The following is a 15,164-nucleotide window of genomic DNA, read 5'->3' as shown; positions in this document are numbered from 1 at the left end:
CCTTCTCTCCTAAGCTCACCCAACAGAATGGTGGAGAGTTGCTCCCCTTTCTTTCACCATCAAGCAGAATCTGACTCCAAACTGTAGGCATAGTCCCAATGCTCACCCATCCCTTTGCTGAGCTCTACACAAGTGTTCAGAGAAATCATCAGCTGCTGCTTTGAACAGAATGTTCTGCAGATCACTCCACCTCACTCCAGTATCACAACATTAATGCTTTTGCATGTCTACTTCAGAGAAGCCAAAACCATCAGGCGGAAAACTGCCCTCCTCTGAAAGGCCTGGAGCCAGTATTTAGCTTGGCTTTACCCATTGCCCACATCTGGCAACAAGATTTTGACTCAATTCGTTCCAGACTTCAGCACATATGGATATCCAGAACAGGTATCTACCAGGCATGAAACTAAACACAGACTCACACAGAACCACAGATGTAATTGCCAGGATGGATTTCAGTAACTGAGTTTGTTCTGTCTACAGAGGGAGTAGCCATAATTAATGCAAGTTTGCCTACACAGAAGTTTCACTAAATACAACTTGTTGGATGTTCTTGCTCCTCTGGAGCCCACTGGTTTAGTATGGCACCTTGATATTCAATCTACTGCAGCTATAAGAAAGTGAATGCAAAGGGTGAGATTTCTCTGACCACAACAGTACTGCATGAACCTCTGTAAGACACTGCAGAAAGCACAGAATAGTAGGAAGCAGGGTTGGGGAAAAATCTGAGAGGTCAATTAGTTCATCTTCCTGCCCAGTGCAGGACCAACTGGCATCAACAATCCTCAACAAACATTTGTTAAACATGCTTTTCCCTCCTCCCCCTCTCCATAATGGAGCTTCTACCACTTCCCTAGGGTTTAACTCTCCCTAACCTCCAGAAATAATGCTGAGGAGCAGTCTCAGAGGAAACAAGCAAGGAGGGTAAGAAGGGAACTTGTGGCACACTGAGGTTCAGAGTTCTGGCCAAACTCAAATCTCAGGTTAGTCACAGAGATAGGACAAACAAGGCAAACACCTGGAGCAGCTGTTTTGCAGAGCAAGCAGATCAGAGAGAGCACCTGCCAACTTTCCAATCCATCCCACAGTTGATGTCTAACACCATGTCATGCTGTCTATGGCCAGACTGAATTTTGCTGCCCCACTCACCAGAAAGATGAGCCAAACTCAGCACTATCACACAGATATGCCCTATGTGGTACACCCATGGCCAGGCCCTGCTCTTATCTCTACCAGCCCAAGCCCGCTGATTCCATGGTCCCACCAGGATGTGATTCATGTGTGCCCTTGCTCCACCCAGCCAGCACTGATCTTGGCTTCAGGACTTCTACTTCACTGGGACAGGGACTGACATTTAGTGAGATTTTATAGGGGCAAGTTGACTTCAGTGTAACTTTTGTCTACAAGGTGCTACTGCAAGAGAAACACTGGATGCAACCAAGAATTACTGCACAGTTCCCTTTGAGCATGAAGGAAGTTTGAAACATTTAATTGTAATGTCTGTGGTCAGGCTACCTCTTGAGAGTCTTCCAGTCATGAGACTCAAAAACCTGACCCAGAAGATGCTAGGAGCCAGATGCTAAGGTATCACGTGGAGGTATAGGCTATCTCCCTGAAGGTCACTTTTGTCTGGTTTTAGTGTTTCAGCAATAGCAATCCTGAATTACTACTGATCAGACCTCTGCCCAAAGGTGTGGGTACTCACAAGGAGAAATTTTTATGTATAGAAAAATACAACACTGAAAGTTGTTCTCAGCTCTAAGAAGACAGCAGTACCCAAAGGCCTGCTCTTGGCTCCATGCGTGCTGTGCACATGCCCAGGGAGACCGTCTTTAACATGAGATAAAATGCGTTACTCAGGCTTCTGTTCGCTGCTGCTGGAAAAAATTCCTCTTCCAGTGGAAAGAAACCTGGAATGAAATGAGTCATTCCTGGAGAATTCAATGGCAGGCTTTTCCTGGGAGGGCTGTCAGAGTATGCCCAAGATTAGAAACCTGAATGCATTCAAAGCCAATACCCCAGTGGACAATTTGGTATCATGAGGTACCTATTATAAAAGAATAGCAACGGTTTTGTGATCAACCTCCACTGAAACAGAGGGAGGGGGAAAAAAAGAGGGGGGAGTGGAGGAGGAAGAGAAAAAGCTCTCCTGACAGCCTCTCTCTCTTTTCATGCTTTGGGCTGTTAGCTACTTGTAATTAATACTCAAAGCGGCAAGCTGACAGGACAGATCCAAAAGAAATTGTGTTTTAAAAGCCCATCTGTTTGTTACCTGTCCATCTCCTTCTTCCCAAAGCCAAATCCACTTTGAGTCTGACCAGCTCTCATGGCAAGACATCTCACAAGAAAACCCTGAGCACACCAAAACAGATGCCAAGAATTGTCCCCTTTTAGGGCAAGGCTCTTATCAGTACTCTCCTCTCAGGCACAATGGTGGGCTCAGAGGAGAAGTGAAAAAACATAGTGAAGGTGGAGAAGAAATGTCTTCAATCCTTAAAACGCAAGGATCACAGAGGGAGGGTTTCTTGGTTGCTTGATTGTGGCCACATGACCTGCCAGAGGAACCTCCAATGGTGCAGATTTCACTCGTAGACCAACCGTAAGAATTCGCACATGGCTCTGGGGGTTTGACATGAGACAAAGTCAGTGCTAAATGGATTTACACTGTGTTTGCTACCAGCACTGTCTCTCACTCTCTGGACTTCATCATGCTCCTGTAATTTGCCCCAAGATGGGAAGGCTTTGCATCCTACCTAAGCATGCAGTAGCCTACCGTCATTTCGCACGGCCCTCAGGAAAACCATTTGGTCTCAGCCATTCTCCTCTTTGCCCTGTGTGTGCTCTCACCAACCAGACACTCCAACAGCTGGTCCTACTGTCCCAAGAGTGTTAAGAAGAAAGCATATACTGCCGCTGACTGTGCAGATGAACTGACAATGTCTCCATCATCTCAGTCACTCAGTTCATCACCCTGTTTGTATTGAAGGGACTTTTTGTTCTGGGCAGTGTTCCTAGGTCACCGTTTCATGGGCTTTAATTGAATTAATTTTGAGAAATCAGAAGTTGGCTTGGAGTCCAAGACTCCAACTGAGCTGTGTCCAGACAATCACTCTTACATGCTTGCTAGATGGCAACCACAATATACATTTATTTTTCTCCATACACATATGCAACACTAAATTAGGCCATTTAGAACAAAGCTCAATTCCGAAGGCACCCTAAACCTCCCCTTTTGCAATAACGAGAAGAGTACCTCATTGTTCACACAGACTAAGTCCATGGTCTGTCCAAAAGCATCTGTGACCTTCTGCACCACTTCTTTGAACCTGACTGGTCTTGGAAACTGGATAATCCTGTACACACAAACAAACACAACAATAGTCTCCATTTACTTGAAGCATGCTGGAACTTGGGGTTAGACTGACAGTTCAAAAGGAAGGATCTGTATTCTTCAGCAAAGCAGAAAGCTTGCTCCTTGCTTTTACACTCATAGAAATGTTGCTTATCTTTATGCCCAAGGGGGGACTTCACCTACCCTGCAAGAATAGCTACCAAAAATCTTAGTGCTGATCCCCTATATGTGAGGTACAGCTGGAAAAGAATGTCCAGGAGCCCTTCACCGGAGAAGACTCAGGATCAGGCACCAGGTAGTGATTTATCATCTTATTTAGCAAATGGCTCTGACAGGGAGGAAGGATGGAAGGTAGAATAATGCATTTTGGCCTCCTGTGACTCCTCTGTGCCATCACATACAGCAAGCTCTACAGGCACCTATCAGTAGGTACACTCTAACCACACAATAGTATTACTTAAATTTTCCTTGACTTTAACACACAACTTGGACCATCAGCCTGTGAGTTTCCAGCCCTGTGTCCTGTCCTGCTACAGCCACCAAGCACTAAGCAGAGGCGATTCCATGAAAATGTCAGGCAGGGAAGGGTGGGCAAGCTTTAACTCCCAGCTCTATTTGTGTGGGATTCACGCCCAAAATCTGGTTATCTTAAGCAGGCTGCTAATCAAAGGACACATTTCTGCAGAGCTGCAGCTCAGCTGTGTTTCAGTAGGGCTCAAGAATCAAAATGAGGAAAATATTCCAGAATGTCCCTGGTAAGAAGCATTTCATGGCTTCCAGCTTGGAACCACATGGCTTGTGTGCAAATCCCAGGAGGTATTTATGTCAAACAGGATGACAAGGCAATCCTCTTGTGTGTAAAGCTGTACTTGGTTTTAGGGGAATAAATCCTCCTGGGAGCTCATCCGTGGCTGGTTGAAGTCAGTAGGATGATGCCGGACAAAAACATGCAGTTCTTCCCTGTCCATGTGGGGAAATGGGCTGAGTACATACCTTTTCTCTCCTTCATATTCAAACTTGATCCTGACATTTCGCTGTTGAAAGAAAAAAGCAGAAAACACGGTGAGGCGGCCCAAAACGTATCCCAGACTGACTCACAGAATCCAAAGCTGGAAGAGTTCTCAGGAAGACTCCCCTCACTCCAGGTGGATATCTGGTCTTCTTGGGCCAAGCTGCCTGTTACACCTGTGGACTGTGGGAAAAATTCTACACTGTTGATAAATGACTTGTCAAAAAATCTAAGGGCTTCTGTACACAAGACACTTGGTCATCTGGGCCAACGGTGAAGCTTTGATAAAATGCATCAATGAAAGTGGAAAATTCTGAATGGTCTGAACTTGGTTGGGAACAAGGCAGTATTATCAAACAATTAAACATCTTAAGTGTCTGATGTCTGTCCATCTTCTGAACTTCCCATGGTTTCACTACAGCACTTTTCTGTTGGAAACTCAGAAAGCAAAGCTCTGAAGATGTTTAATAGAATGCAAGAATATCTGGGAAAAAGAAGTGGAGAAGCAGTCTTGGATTTTAAAAGCCAGCAGTGCTGGGGTGATTTTTGGAGGGATGGTATTTTGTCAAGACCTACAAAATGCAAAGTATAGGAGGCATCACTACACTGTACACAGTAAATGCCCACCCTGAACTGACCCACTGCTCACTTCTAGAGAAATCATTAAATTTGGCCAAAGAAGAGCCAGCAGACTGAGTGTACAATTGTGCAGGGTCTGGTAAAAGCTGTTTCTCCCACCCTCTCTTTATGCATATTTAACAGTGATAGTGACCACAAGGAGCATTTTCATTTCTTCAGCTTCTCAGAGTGAGATTGTGCCAACAGCCATCCCTCTAGCACTCCCATTGGCTACATTCCAGGACTCTGAGATCAGAACCACTCTTTACTTCTCAGACGAGGTTAGTCATCCAAGTTAACCAGGTCTCTGCCATCCCTAGTGCACCAACAAGACAAAAAAAGTGCCTCACCCCCTCCCTCCAAGCTGTAGGCACCAGGAGGGCTCGGTCCTGCCATCTCCTGCATCTCACAGGGATGATCCCCAAATGTGTAGGTGACAGCCCTTACCTAGCAAGGGTCTTCCACTCCAATCCTGGACTGCCAGCTCTCAAGGAGAAAGCAGAGCTACAGTGAAACAGCTTTGTCTCTAACGAAGAAAATGAACTAGATGGGCATCTTTGGGTTTAGTTTTAAAGTGACAGTTCCTCAAGTTCTGCAAACCCCCACTGAAGTTCAGGAAGTTAAGGCTGGAGGCAATTCATTGAAAAGCTTTAAAAAAACCCCAGCAGATTCAGAGTAAACACGTGGGACACCCATAACACATCCTTTTTATCTCTGCTTGTGACATCTGCTCTGCTTCCATAAAGGCTGGGAAGAGCCAGTGCTGGGACAGTCACCAAATGGGGCACTCCAGTGCTAGAGGCCTCTGCTTAACAGGCATTTATACCACCTCGGTGCCTGCAGCCCCACAGCCTTTGGACAGACTCCAGCCCACTTCTACAACCAGGCTCAACTCGTACAAATATCAAACCACATCTAAACTAGTCCAAAATTCAGAAGGGAGAGAGACAACCACATACAAGCTAGTGCGGAAAGTCCAAATCATTCTACAAAGGCAGTCAAATGCAGGTGGGCTTGCCCCCTTGGAACATCCCCCTTGGAACATCTCTGCAGACAAAGGGAGCGAGATACGGTCTCTCTCCTGCCGACTTCTACTTGCATATGCCCCCTGATCAGGCTGATTCATTCCTCTGGCATGCTGGCAGTAAATCAGCTGCTGTGGTTCACTGCAAGTAGCTCTGCAAAGCCCTTCTCTAAAATCAGAGAGCAATAAAACCCCCAAAACTCAGAGCGAGGAACCTTGGAAGCTTCTCCTTAGAAAGGAGCAGGTCGTGCCAGGGGAAAGCTCAGGCGGCTCCAGGCGCGCCGCAGAAGCCCCTCAGAGCGCAGGTTCCACTGCCAGCACGGCTCCGGAGGCTGCGGCCAGCTGCGCCGTAGCACACGCTGCCCCTTCGCGGCGGAGCAGCACGCACCGCCCGGGCTCTGCGACACAGCCTGCGGATGGGAAACGGCAAAACACTCCGCGAAAGCTCCAGAGAGAGAAGGAAAGGGGGGGAAGGGGAAACAAAAAACTAGCCACGACCCTGCTGCATCCTTTTCTTCCACATCAACAACAGGGCTGATGTGCCATGGCTCGAAGCCAACAGAAGTAAGCCAGCTGCCCCACACTGCTCTGCTTCTGGGCAAACACACAATTGCTGCAACGGGGAAAGCAAAATTCACTCCATTGGTTTGTTTTTTCTGGTATAAACCACACTTGCCTCCCTCAAAGAAGCTAAGACTTTAAGTTACCAAGCATTCGCTAGAGGGATTGATCAATATTCATCTATAGCCTGAGAAGTTGATCACAGTTTTTCAGTCTTTCCTTGGCTTGCTCATGTTTCTGACCCACAGCTGCAGCTGAATTCATCACTGCTAGCATCAGCAAGTACTTTTTTTCCTTTTTTCTTAATAAAAACAAGTGGGCAGTGCCCAAAGCACTAGGAAGTCCCAAGGGATGCAAAGCACTTGCTAAATGCTGGAGCAGGCTGTGATTTTTTACACCCATGGAAATCTGGTTTGGAGCAACTGGCTTGAGGTTACAGGGAGCCTGAGGCACTGCCAAGTGCTGGAGCAAAATCTCACACAAGCCTGCATCCAGCATCTGAAGTGCATGATCAAGGGGATGGCAGAATCACCATTTTCTCCATAAGCACCTCAACACAACATGCAAATGCTAGAGGGTAAGTCACAGAAGCGCAGAGGGTGGAGGCTGCTGGGTCCTAGTCACTTTTGTAATTCTGTGAGGAATGAAGACAACAGCAACTCCTTGCAAAATCCAAGTCGTGCTATTTACCCTCCCTGCCATCATCAGATGTACAATGAGGTTAATGGCGCAGCCTTGGTACCCCACACAATCAAGAGGTCATTAGTTGGTGTAGGAGCAACCGAAGCTGAGAGATTCAGGGACATGTGTTAAATACAGTAGAGGGCACCAGCCTTAAATGCTGAGCTCTGGCACAGGATTTCAGAGATGGCTTCATAGAGCCCTGTGAAAGCTGAGACAGGGACTGGAGCAAGCAGGTGAAACCTGGGCATGGAAGTGTGAGGTGCTTTACCTAAGGGTATGAAGAAAAAGCCCAGTGTGTAGTAAGACAAGGCTCCAGGGAGACCTATCTGCAGCCATTCAGTAGAAAAAGGAGGCATTATAAGATGGAAAGATGCCTTTACTGGGTCCTGTAATGATGGGACAAAGGACAAGGCTTTTAAACTACAAGAGAATCAAGGTCTTCTAATGACAGCACAAGGGGTAATGGGTTTAACTGGCAGAGGGGAGATTTAAACTAGATGATAGGAAGAAGCTCTTTGCAGTGAGGGTGGTGAGACACTGGCACAGGTTGTTCAGGGAGGCTGTGGATGCTCCCTCCCTGGAGGTGTTCAAGGCCAGGTTGGATGAGGCCTTGAGTGACCTGTTCTAGTGGGAGGTGTCCCTGCCTGTGGCAGGGGGTTGGAACTGGATGAGATTTGAGGTCCCTTCTCACCTAATTCATTCTATGATTCTATGTCCCTGCCCACAGCAGAGGAGTCGGACTAGCTGGTCTTTAAAGGTTCCTCCAACCCAAAGCATTCGATGACTTTATGCTCCAAAGCAGAGCAGCAGAATCAAGCACAAAATGTAGATGTTGATCCCTTGGGCTGCACACACCAACCTACTTTCCCTTTCCACGTGCATTTCCATTCGGCATGGGGCATGGAGAAGCCCACGTCTCAGCTGGCGCCTCTGGGCCCTGCTGTGACACAAACAAAATAAGGGACAACCCTGACAGGAAAATACCACAGTCATTCCCTTCGTTTCTGGAATAACTTCTTCTCAAGATACTTTTATTGGCATTTCCTCCAGCCCCGCTAGCAACAGGATTGTACTCCTTCATCTATCCGCCTTGAAAGAAAAAAGCAAGCCCCTGCAGGGGGCCACAAACTCATCACCATCTCTACAGGCTTTCCTTGAAGTATTTTTTAGCTCCTTCCCTCAAAACTTCTAATTTCACAAAAAGACTACAACTGCCAAGCTCCAGAGGAAGTGCTGACAAGAATCTGTGGGGGGAGAAGGGGCAAACTGTTTCTGCCCACCTGGCTGAGGACCTTGCACCCTAATGGGCTCAGTCCAGCTCAGTCCCTGGAGCTGCAGCAAAGCAGCCCTGCATGCTGTTTTTGATTACGGAAAATGTTGGGGAAAAACCCAGAAAAAGTGTTTCCAAATGAAATGAATCATGATCTTCTGCAGAGATCCCTGAAGAGCTGCCTGCTGTCTTGTAATAAAAGCACCCACGGATAGCAGGAAAACACACTTAGGCTTAAAAGGGAAATGGCTTTGGCGGAACAGAAGGTGCTGAGTTGACCCTTGTGGCTGAAACACCCAAAAGGCTGATCAGATTAGTGTACAGGACCAAGATGAGCAAGTCATGCCTGTGGAGAAGGGTGTCTGATGGCACAGGGGCACCCTGGCTAGATTGCCTCAATGCTACCAGCTGTAGGTAGGGACACAGCAGAGGAGACAGCTCCACATCTCCACATCTGCTGAAGCACCTAAAATTGCCAGGTTGCAAAGTCCCAGATGAGTGACAAGTTCAAAGACTCCCACCTCCCACACCCTCTCCTCCCAGAACCAGCTGCCATCAGGAACAATATTATGGTCAGACTCCACCTCTGGGGTTTCCTTCTAAGGCTGCCTCCTGTCACACCTAACAAGGGGACAGCTTTGCCCATGCTGAGACACTACAGGGACAGGGCTTTTGTATTATTTCTTCCATTCAAATCCACAGTTGCCTCACTAACCACTTGGGACCGAACTTCTGACTCCAGCATTAACCCTTCTGAGGGTCAAGAGAGGCAGAAATAAACACCATCATAAGGTGCCTCCTCTTCCCTTCAGCACTGCACCAAGAAGGGCTCACTCCAGCTTTGCTCTTCTCCACCCACAAGAACTTGGGCACCTACTCTGCTTCAGTTTCTCCTTGGGTAAAACAGAGGCAATGAAGGAGACCCACTTCTGCAAGCTGTAGAGTAAGCAGAGAGTTTATATGCACTCCTCTCATCTCCTGCTCCCTGGCTTAGGAACCATGGAGAAAAGCCTGGTCACCAGTGAAATGTTCCAGCACTAGTGCTGCAGAGACTCCTGGGCAAAGGCATGAAGCAATGGGATTTCTCCTCAACTTCTGGCTTTGGACAGGAGAAATCCACAGCACAGGGCCCAGCTGAGGGGACTTCTGCAGCTCCCTGATGTGCACGTTGTTTGCATTAGCGCTGCACTTTTCCCTGCTTGTAGCAACAGGACAATGGTTACAAGGCAGACAGCTGGAGCGCGTCCCTGGACCTCAGTCGGAGATGACTAATGCGCATCAATGGGTATTATCTGCACAGAACCCCCACGCGCCCCGGGTTATTCAGCAAGCAGACAGAAAGGAGTTTGTCTGGGATGGCCCCTTCTGCTCTCAGGGGGTGCAAGTTATGAGATCCTGGTCCCCTTGGATCCTTACCGCTCTTTTCCTCTGAAAAAGCAAACCCAGCATGTGAGCAGCTCAGAGGCCAGCTGATGGCTAGGAGGCTCGCTGCTCCCTGCTGCAGACATCTTTGGTTTATACAGCAGCAGCAATCACAGGATTCAAGAGATTTACCCAAAACCACCCACCTGGCAGGAAATAACTTTTTCTGGATTTCTTCTTGGTGTTACTCTCTTAGCACCCAAGTTAGCTCCTCCACCTCCAGACAAGGTAAAGAAAGTCTCTTCCTCAAATTTTTGGGACTCCATTGCCTTTTCCATTTGCAGCCAAGGCTTTACCAGCTGGTGCTGTTCCCTTGCTTTTGGTCCAAAAGCAGGGCAAATCCCTGCAGATCTCATAGCATCTCGCATGTTTAAGGTGGTGTTTATAAACCCCTGTCATATTTCCCAAAGGCATAACAGATGTGATAAAGCCAAACTCCTTTTAAGCTGTTTAAAGACCTATGAACAGAGAGCTGCAGAACATGAGCTGTATTTTATTCTAGTTATGAGCAAGCCTTGTCCTACATCCAACTTGCCAAAGAAAAGAGAGTCCAGAGGTAATTTACTAAAAGAACAACTTTCAGGTCAGTCTGACATTTGTGCTCCTCACAAATATTAGGTTTTATTGCAGTGGGAGAACTTGCCATCAGAACTAATCTGCCAGAGGACCTGCTAGCTGTCACCAGCTGTGAGAGAGGCTCATGCCAATGCCTTGTCATTGGACCCAAGTGCAGCACTGACAACCAGCTTCATACTGCAAGTTGCCAAGTACTACTTACATAAACAAATGAATGTGCACATAAATAGACAGATACAAAATAAATGTTCATGTCATTGCTCCATTCTCCTCCAAGCTTCTGCTTGGGATGTCTTCATTCTTTGCAGTTTCCCTTCTTACCCCACTCGTCTTTGGTGATCACAATGCAGATCATTACTCTGCCGTTTCCTCCTTCCCCTCTTAAGAGACAATGCTATAAACAAATGGCATTGCCTGTTCAGTCCAGGAGATGGCCTGAAGGGATCCTTTCCAGCTATACCTCGAGGAGTAATGAAGTGATAAAATTAATAATAGTGCAGAGGAAGCACTTGGAATAACATTAGGACGATCTTGCTGTTCCTCAAACCAGCTCCTTTTCAAAGATTGTGAGGAAAGGGTGTCCATATCTATCCTTCTGCCATGTTTTCTCACCAGGCAGAAAGACAGCATCATGTAGTGGCTGACACACCTGACCAGGACTCAGAAGATCCAAGCTCAGCCATCACAGCTGCTGCCTGGGCAACCTAAGGGAAGAAGCATCTAGCACTGCTGTTTTCATGTTCAGCTTGCTCCACCATGAGGCATCCTTAGTCCTAAACTCGTTTGTAAGGAAAGCAAACTAAAAAAAGCAAGCTTTTTCTAAAATTTGCCAAAGGATGTTCAATTCATAAGATGATCTGAAGCACAACTATTGATATTTTGGGGAAGAAATATTGTGCAGCACATACCAGCACAGACTGCTTTCTTGTGTGGCCCAGGCCTACCAGGAATACTCTCTGGCAGGCTCCAAATTTCAACTTCTGTCAAGAGAGCACTAAGGAACCCCTCCAGGAGACAGAGATGAGAGAGCACTTTGGTTATGTTTCTCTGTGGAGCAAAAAACTGCTACAAGCCATAAAGGGACAGGCTAGTTAGTCAACACATTCTTGTTTAAAATGATTTGGGGTTTTTTTGGGGTGGAAACTTGGAACACTGACTAAAGGATTCTCATGCCTCAAGAAAGCATTTTTTTCCACAGAAAATGAGGGTCTTTTTCTTTAAACAATTGAACTTTCAGATCCAAGTATTCTAATGTGAGCATCTTGCTGCAGGGCCTCATAAGACACCTACAATAGGAAGAAATGTTCCTACCCAGGGGAAGATTTAGCATCTAAATGCCCCATTCCTCCCTCTCTCTCTCCCTACAAGAAGGGAGACTGTGCAGGACATCCTTCAGCCCAACTAGCCAAACTGATCACAAAAGTGAATTAAAAAGAAGAAAGACAGACAGAGGGAACACCAAGTACCAAAGGACCAACAAATAACAGGCATGACAACAGCACTTCCAAAGCAATCTTCTCTCCTGTCCATCAACTTATGTGCTAAAAATCAAGGCAAAAAACCCATAAGTGAGCAAACAAGTTGACTAAAAGTTTCTGAACTACAAACATGAACCAAGTACCCATTCATTCCAACTACTTTAGCCACTCCCCACCGCACAGACTAGACTCCAGTAATTCCACAAGTCAGACTCATTTCAGCTAGTCCAATTAGTCAAGCAACAATCCAACACACTCAAACACCCTTCATCTGCTGGGGGGATGTTTGTCTGAATCCTCAACCTACAGTGCATGAGGGGAGTGGGATGCTGACTATGTGCATCTCCTCCATCAGAGAGCTGAGTAGCAATGAGCACACAGTTTATGGATATTTCTTTTAATAAATCATGCAGGAGGTAAGGTTTTTCCAAGCATCAATGTTGTACGGGAAGGGAACTTTCATTTCTAAGATAATAAAAGGCAAGTGGCAGCCAACAATTCTAAAACTGGAACCAGAACACAATATAACTCTAGTGGTGACTTACAAATGAAGGTACAGTGCGCACAGGAATTTGGCTGTGGATATGAATTTCACTGCAACAGGTCAACTCTATAAAACTTTTTCAGATAACTACTCAACCTATGAAGACTGATTTTCAACAAACGTTCTGTATTTGCAGCATTTACAGCAACAGACCTCTAAAGTGACAGCCGAGATCATCTCTCATTCTGAGAAAACAGGCATGTTTTTTAAGAGAAGTTTAAAAATCAGGGCTACCCTGAAAGCAACCCAAGATGCCTTGGTATGGTCCCCACCCAGCGACTTGCAGAAAATGCTAGCCCTGGAGCCATCCAAGGCTGTGCTGGATTGTCTGCTTTGCCTGCAGCTGCAGAGAGGCAGCTCTGAATTTCTCTGGTCAGTTTTGTAAGCATCTTGGACTTATTTCAGCATGAGCTGAACACAAATCCAGTGATTCAGCTTGGACAGCTGCTACCACCAGGATACACTTTAGTACAGACATGGTACGTGTGCACGTGTTTGCGTCTGCATGTGTCTGGGAAGTCCAGAGGGATTTGGGGAAGGATTTTTTTCCCCCTCTGCATCCAGAGTTCTTTCTCGGTAGCACAAGTGCCACTATGTATGCATGACGACAGTAAATGACAATTTGTTTTCCTCTCTGCTAGACATTCTGCAATTGCAAGGCTGGTGCTACTAGAAGCAGAATTCCAAGTAGATATGTTTGCATGCCTCTCCAGCAACCTCCCCGTCCTCTGAATTGTTTTTCTGATAACTGAATTCTCTCTTCGTGTCTTTGTGTCCATATAATATTTGGTCCATACACAAACAGGCTGTTTAATCTGTTTTAACTATTCTGTCAATGTCAGCAAGTAATTTCTGACATTGCTCAAAGGACAATGTCTTTGCTCACTAATCAACTCTGTGCAACAGGGCCAAAATGTTTGGGTTTAGAAGTATAAACACCAGTAATTAATATTTAAATACTTTTATATGAGAATGACATTATTTCTCCCAAAAGACCCTGGGTGTCTCCAGCTCAAAATTGGCAGTCTGTCTTTCAAATGTCTGAAGTGAAACACGCACACAACAGATTTTATATTTCATCACTGCTGTCCATAGAAAACATTCCACTAAGCCAAATCTTAAAGCTGCACAGCTTGAAACAAGTTGTATTGCTTTCAATGTGTCCTTGTGTCAGCTAGGATACAGTTAAGTGCTAAGCAAGAGAAAGAAAGTGCCTGAGGATGGGATTTGGGACTTAAGGCTAGCTTCAGGCTCTGCTGCCATGTCTGTGAATGGTTTGGGCTACCACTCCTCCATTGGTCCTCTGCGATACAGAGATGTCTATAGCTCCTTTTCAGCTTTCCAAAAAGGCCTTAAAGTTTATGCCTTGATAAAATGATGTCATTTCTAACATGCTGAGCTCCTGCAGTGCTTCTTCACTTCAGGGCTAACATTTAAAATCTGTTCTCCCATCTCTTTGGTCTACTGGAGTTTGGGGTGGACTCAAGCAATGCCTTACCTGCTTGCCAGAGTGGACACTGTTCTTATTCCTGTTGTTGTCCAGCAGCCCCCCACACTTGCCCAACGCTGCCAAATCCTTCATAATAGAGTTCAGAGCTTCTTCTTCATCTGAAAAAGAATGAGTGACAACTGAAGTAAGGAAGGCAGCCTCCTGGAGGTGCAGAGTGAAAATGCAGCACTGCAAATACATTTTTGAACCCACGTGGGTCAAAAGACACACTGCCTGTCCTTCCCAGTGAGAGGGGCATTCAGCAATTACACCACAGTCCCTTCCAGCCCATCACATCTTGGAAATACAGGTTTCTTCATCACAGGTGAGAGAGATACTCAGAAAAGCCAGAGGCCAAGTACGAGTGACCACTGCTTGTCCAGCTCAGAGCTCCTGCTGGCTGCCCATGAGACCCTTTGGAGGGAGACCCATAGGCCAGATGCATTGTCTGGGGGGATGGATCCAGTTTGTGAGGTACAGAATGGTGCTTTACAAGTGGCACCTTACAGATGCATTTCAGGACACAGAAAGCTCACATAGCAGATGATGTACCCCACAGTTTTTCATCTCTTCCCTCCCTCCTCTCTGAAGATGTGTGAGAGCCACAACTTATTTTCAAAACCAAAGCTAGTGAGAAATCATGGGAGAGGGCAAGAAATTCTTTGAAGTAACAAACTGAACTACGCTGGATAGAAGAGAGACATCAGTGAGAACCCATGTGGTAGTTCTGATTTACGCAGTAACTAGAGAACTTTGAATCAGCCATTGATCTGAAACCAATCTCCTTCTTTTCACCACTGTTAAATCTATAGTTGTGGTCTCTTAAATCAACTCTAAATGAAACCTATCAGGATCTGGAGCACAGCATACTCATTAGGAGGGTGTGAGGCCCTGCTGCACGTTCCATGTTCACGATACAGTCAAGACAAGCAGGTATTAGGCATATGCAGCTACTGCTCTAATGACACAAATACAGCTACAACATTTTGTGTGCCATTGAGTGTCTGCAGGGACAGAGCCACCCCTATGCCAAGCCAGCCTGCAGATTTAACTCAAAGTCCACAAAGATGTGAAAGATGACAGAACTACAGGCAATCATGCAGGACCGGACCCAAACACTGAGGTTCTTGCCTCAGGAAG

At 46.2% G+C, this 15,164-nt stretch overlaps 1 protein-coding gene across 8 annotated transcripts in view; it reads right to left on the bottom strand.

Annotated features, from left to right (window-relative positions):
* LOC135185774 (mitogen-activated protein kinase kinase kinase 3-like) overlaps window positions 1-15,164 on the bottom strand; it is a 77,538-nt gene that overhangs the window by 27,148 nt on the left and 35,226 nt on the right. For all 8 annotated transcript variants that reach the window (XM_064162899.1, XM_064162896.1, XM_064162903.1 and 5 more), the window contains 3 exons: window positions 14,034-14,143; window positions 4,343-4,383; window positions 3,251-3,350 (listed from right to left, as the gene is read on the bottom strand). In XM_064162899.1, coding sequence (XP_064018969.1) covers window positions 3,251-3,350; window positions 4,343-4,383; window positions 14,034-14,117 — 225 coding nt within the window. In that variant the 5' untranslated portion in view covers window positions 14,118-14,143. The remainder of the gene's footprint in view (window positions 1-3,250; window positions 3,351-4,342; window positions 4,384-14,033; window positions 14,144-15,164) is intronic.

Source organism: Pogoniulus pusillus, chromosome 23, assembly GCF_015220805.1.
Source record: "Pogoniulus pusillus isolate bPogPus1 chromosome 23, bPogPus1.pri, whole genome shotgun sequence".
In the NCBI taxonomy this organism is placed as follows: domain Eukaryota; kingdom Metazoa; phylum Chordata; class Aves; order Piciformes; family Lybiidae; genus Pogoniulus; species Pogoniulus pusillus.
This window is presented reverse-complemented; position numbering and strand designations above follow the sequence as displayed.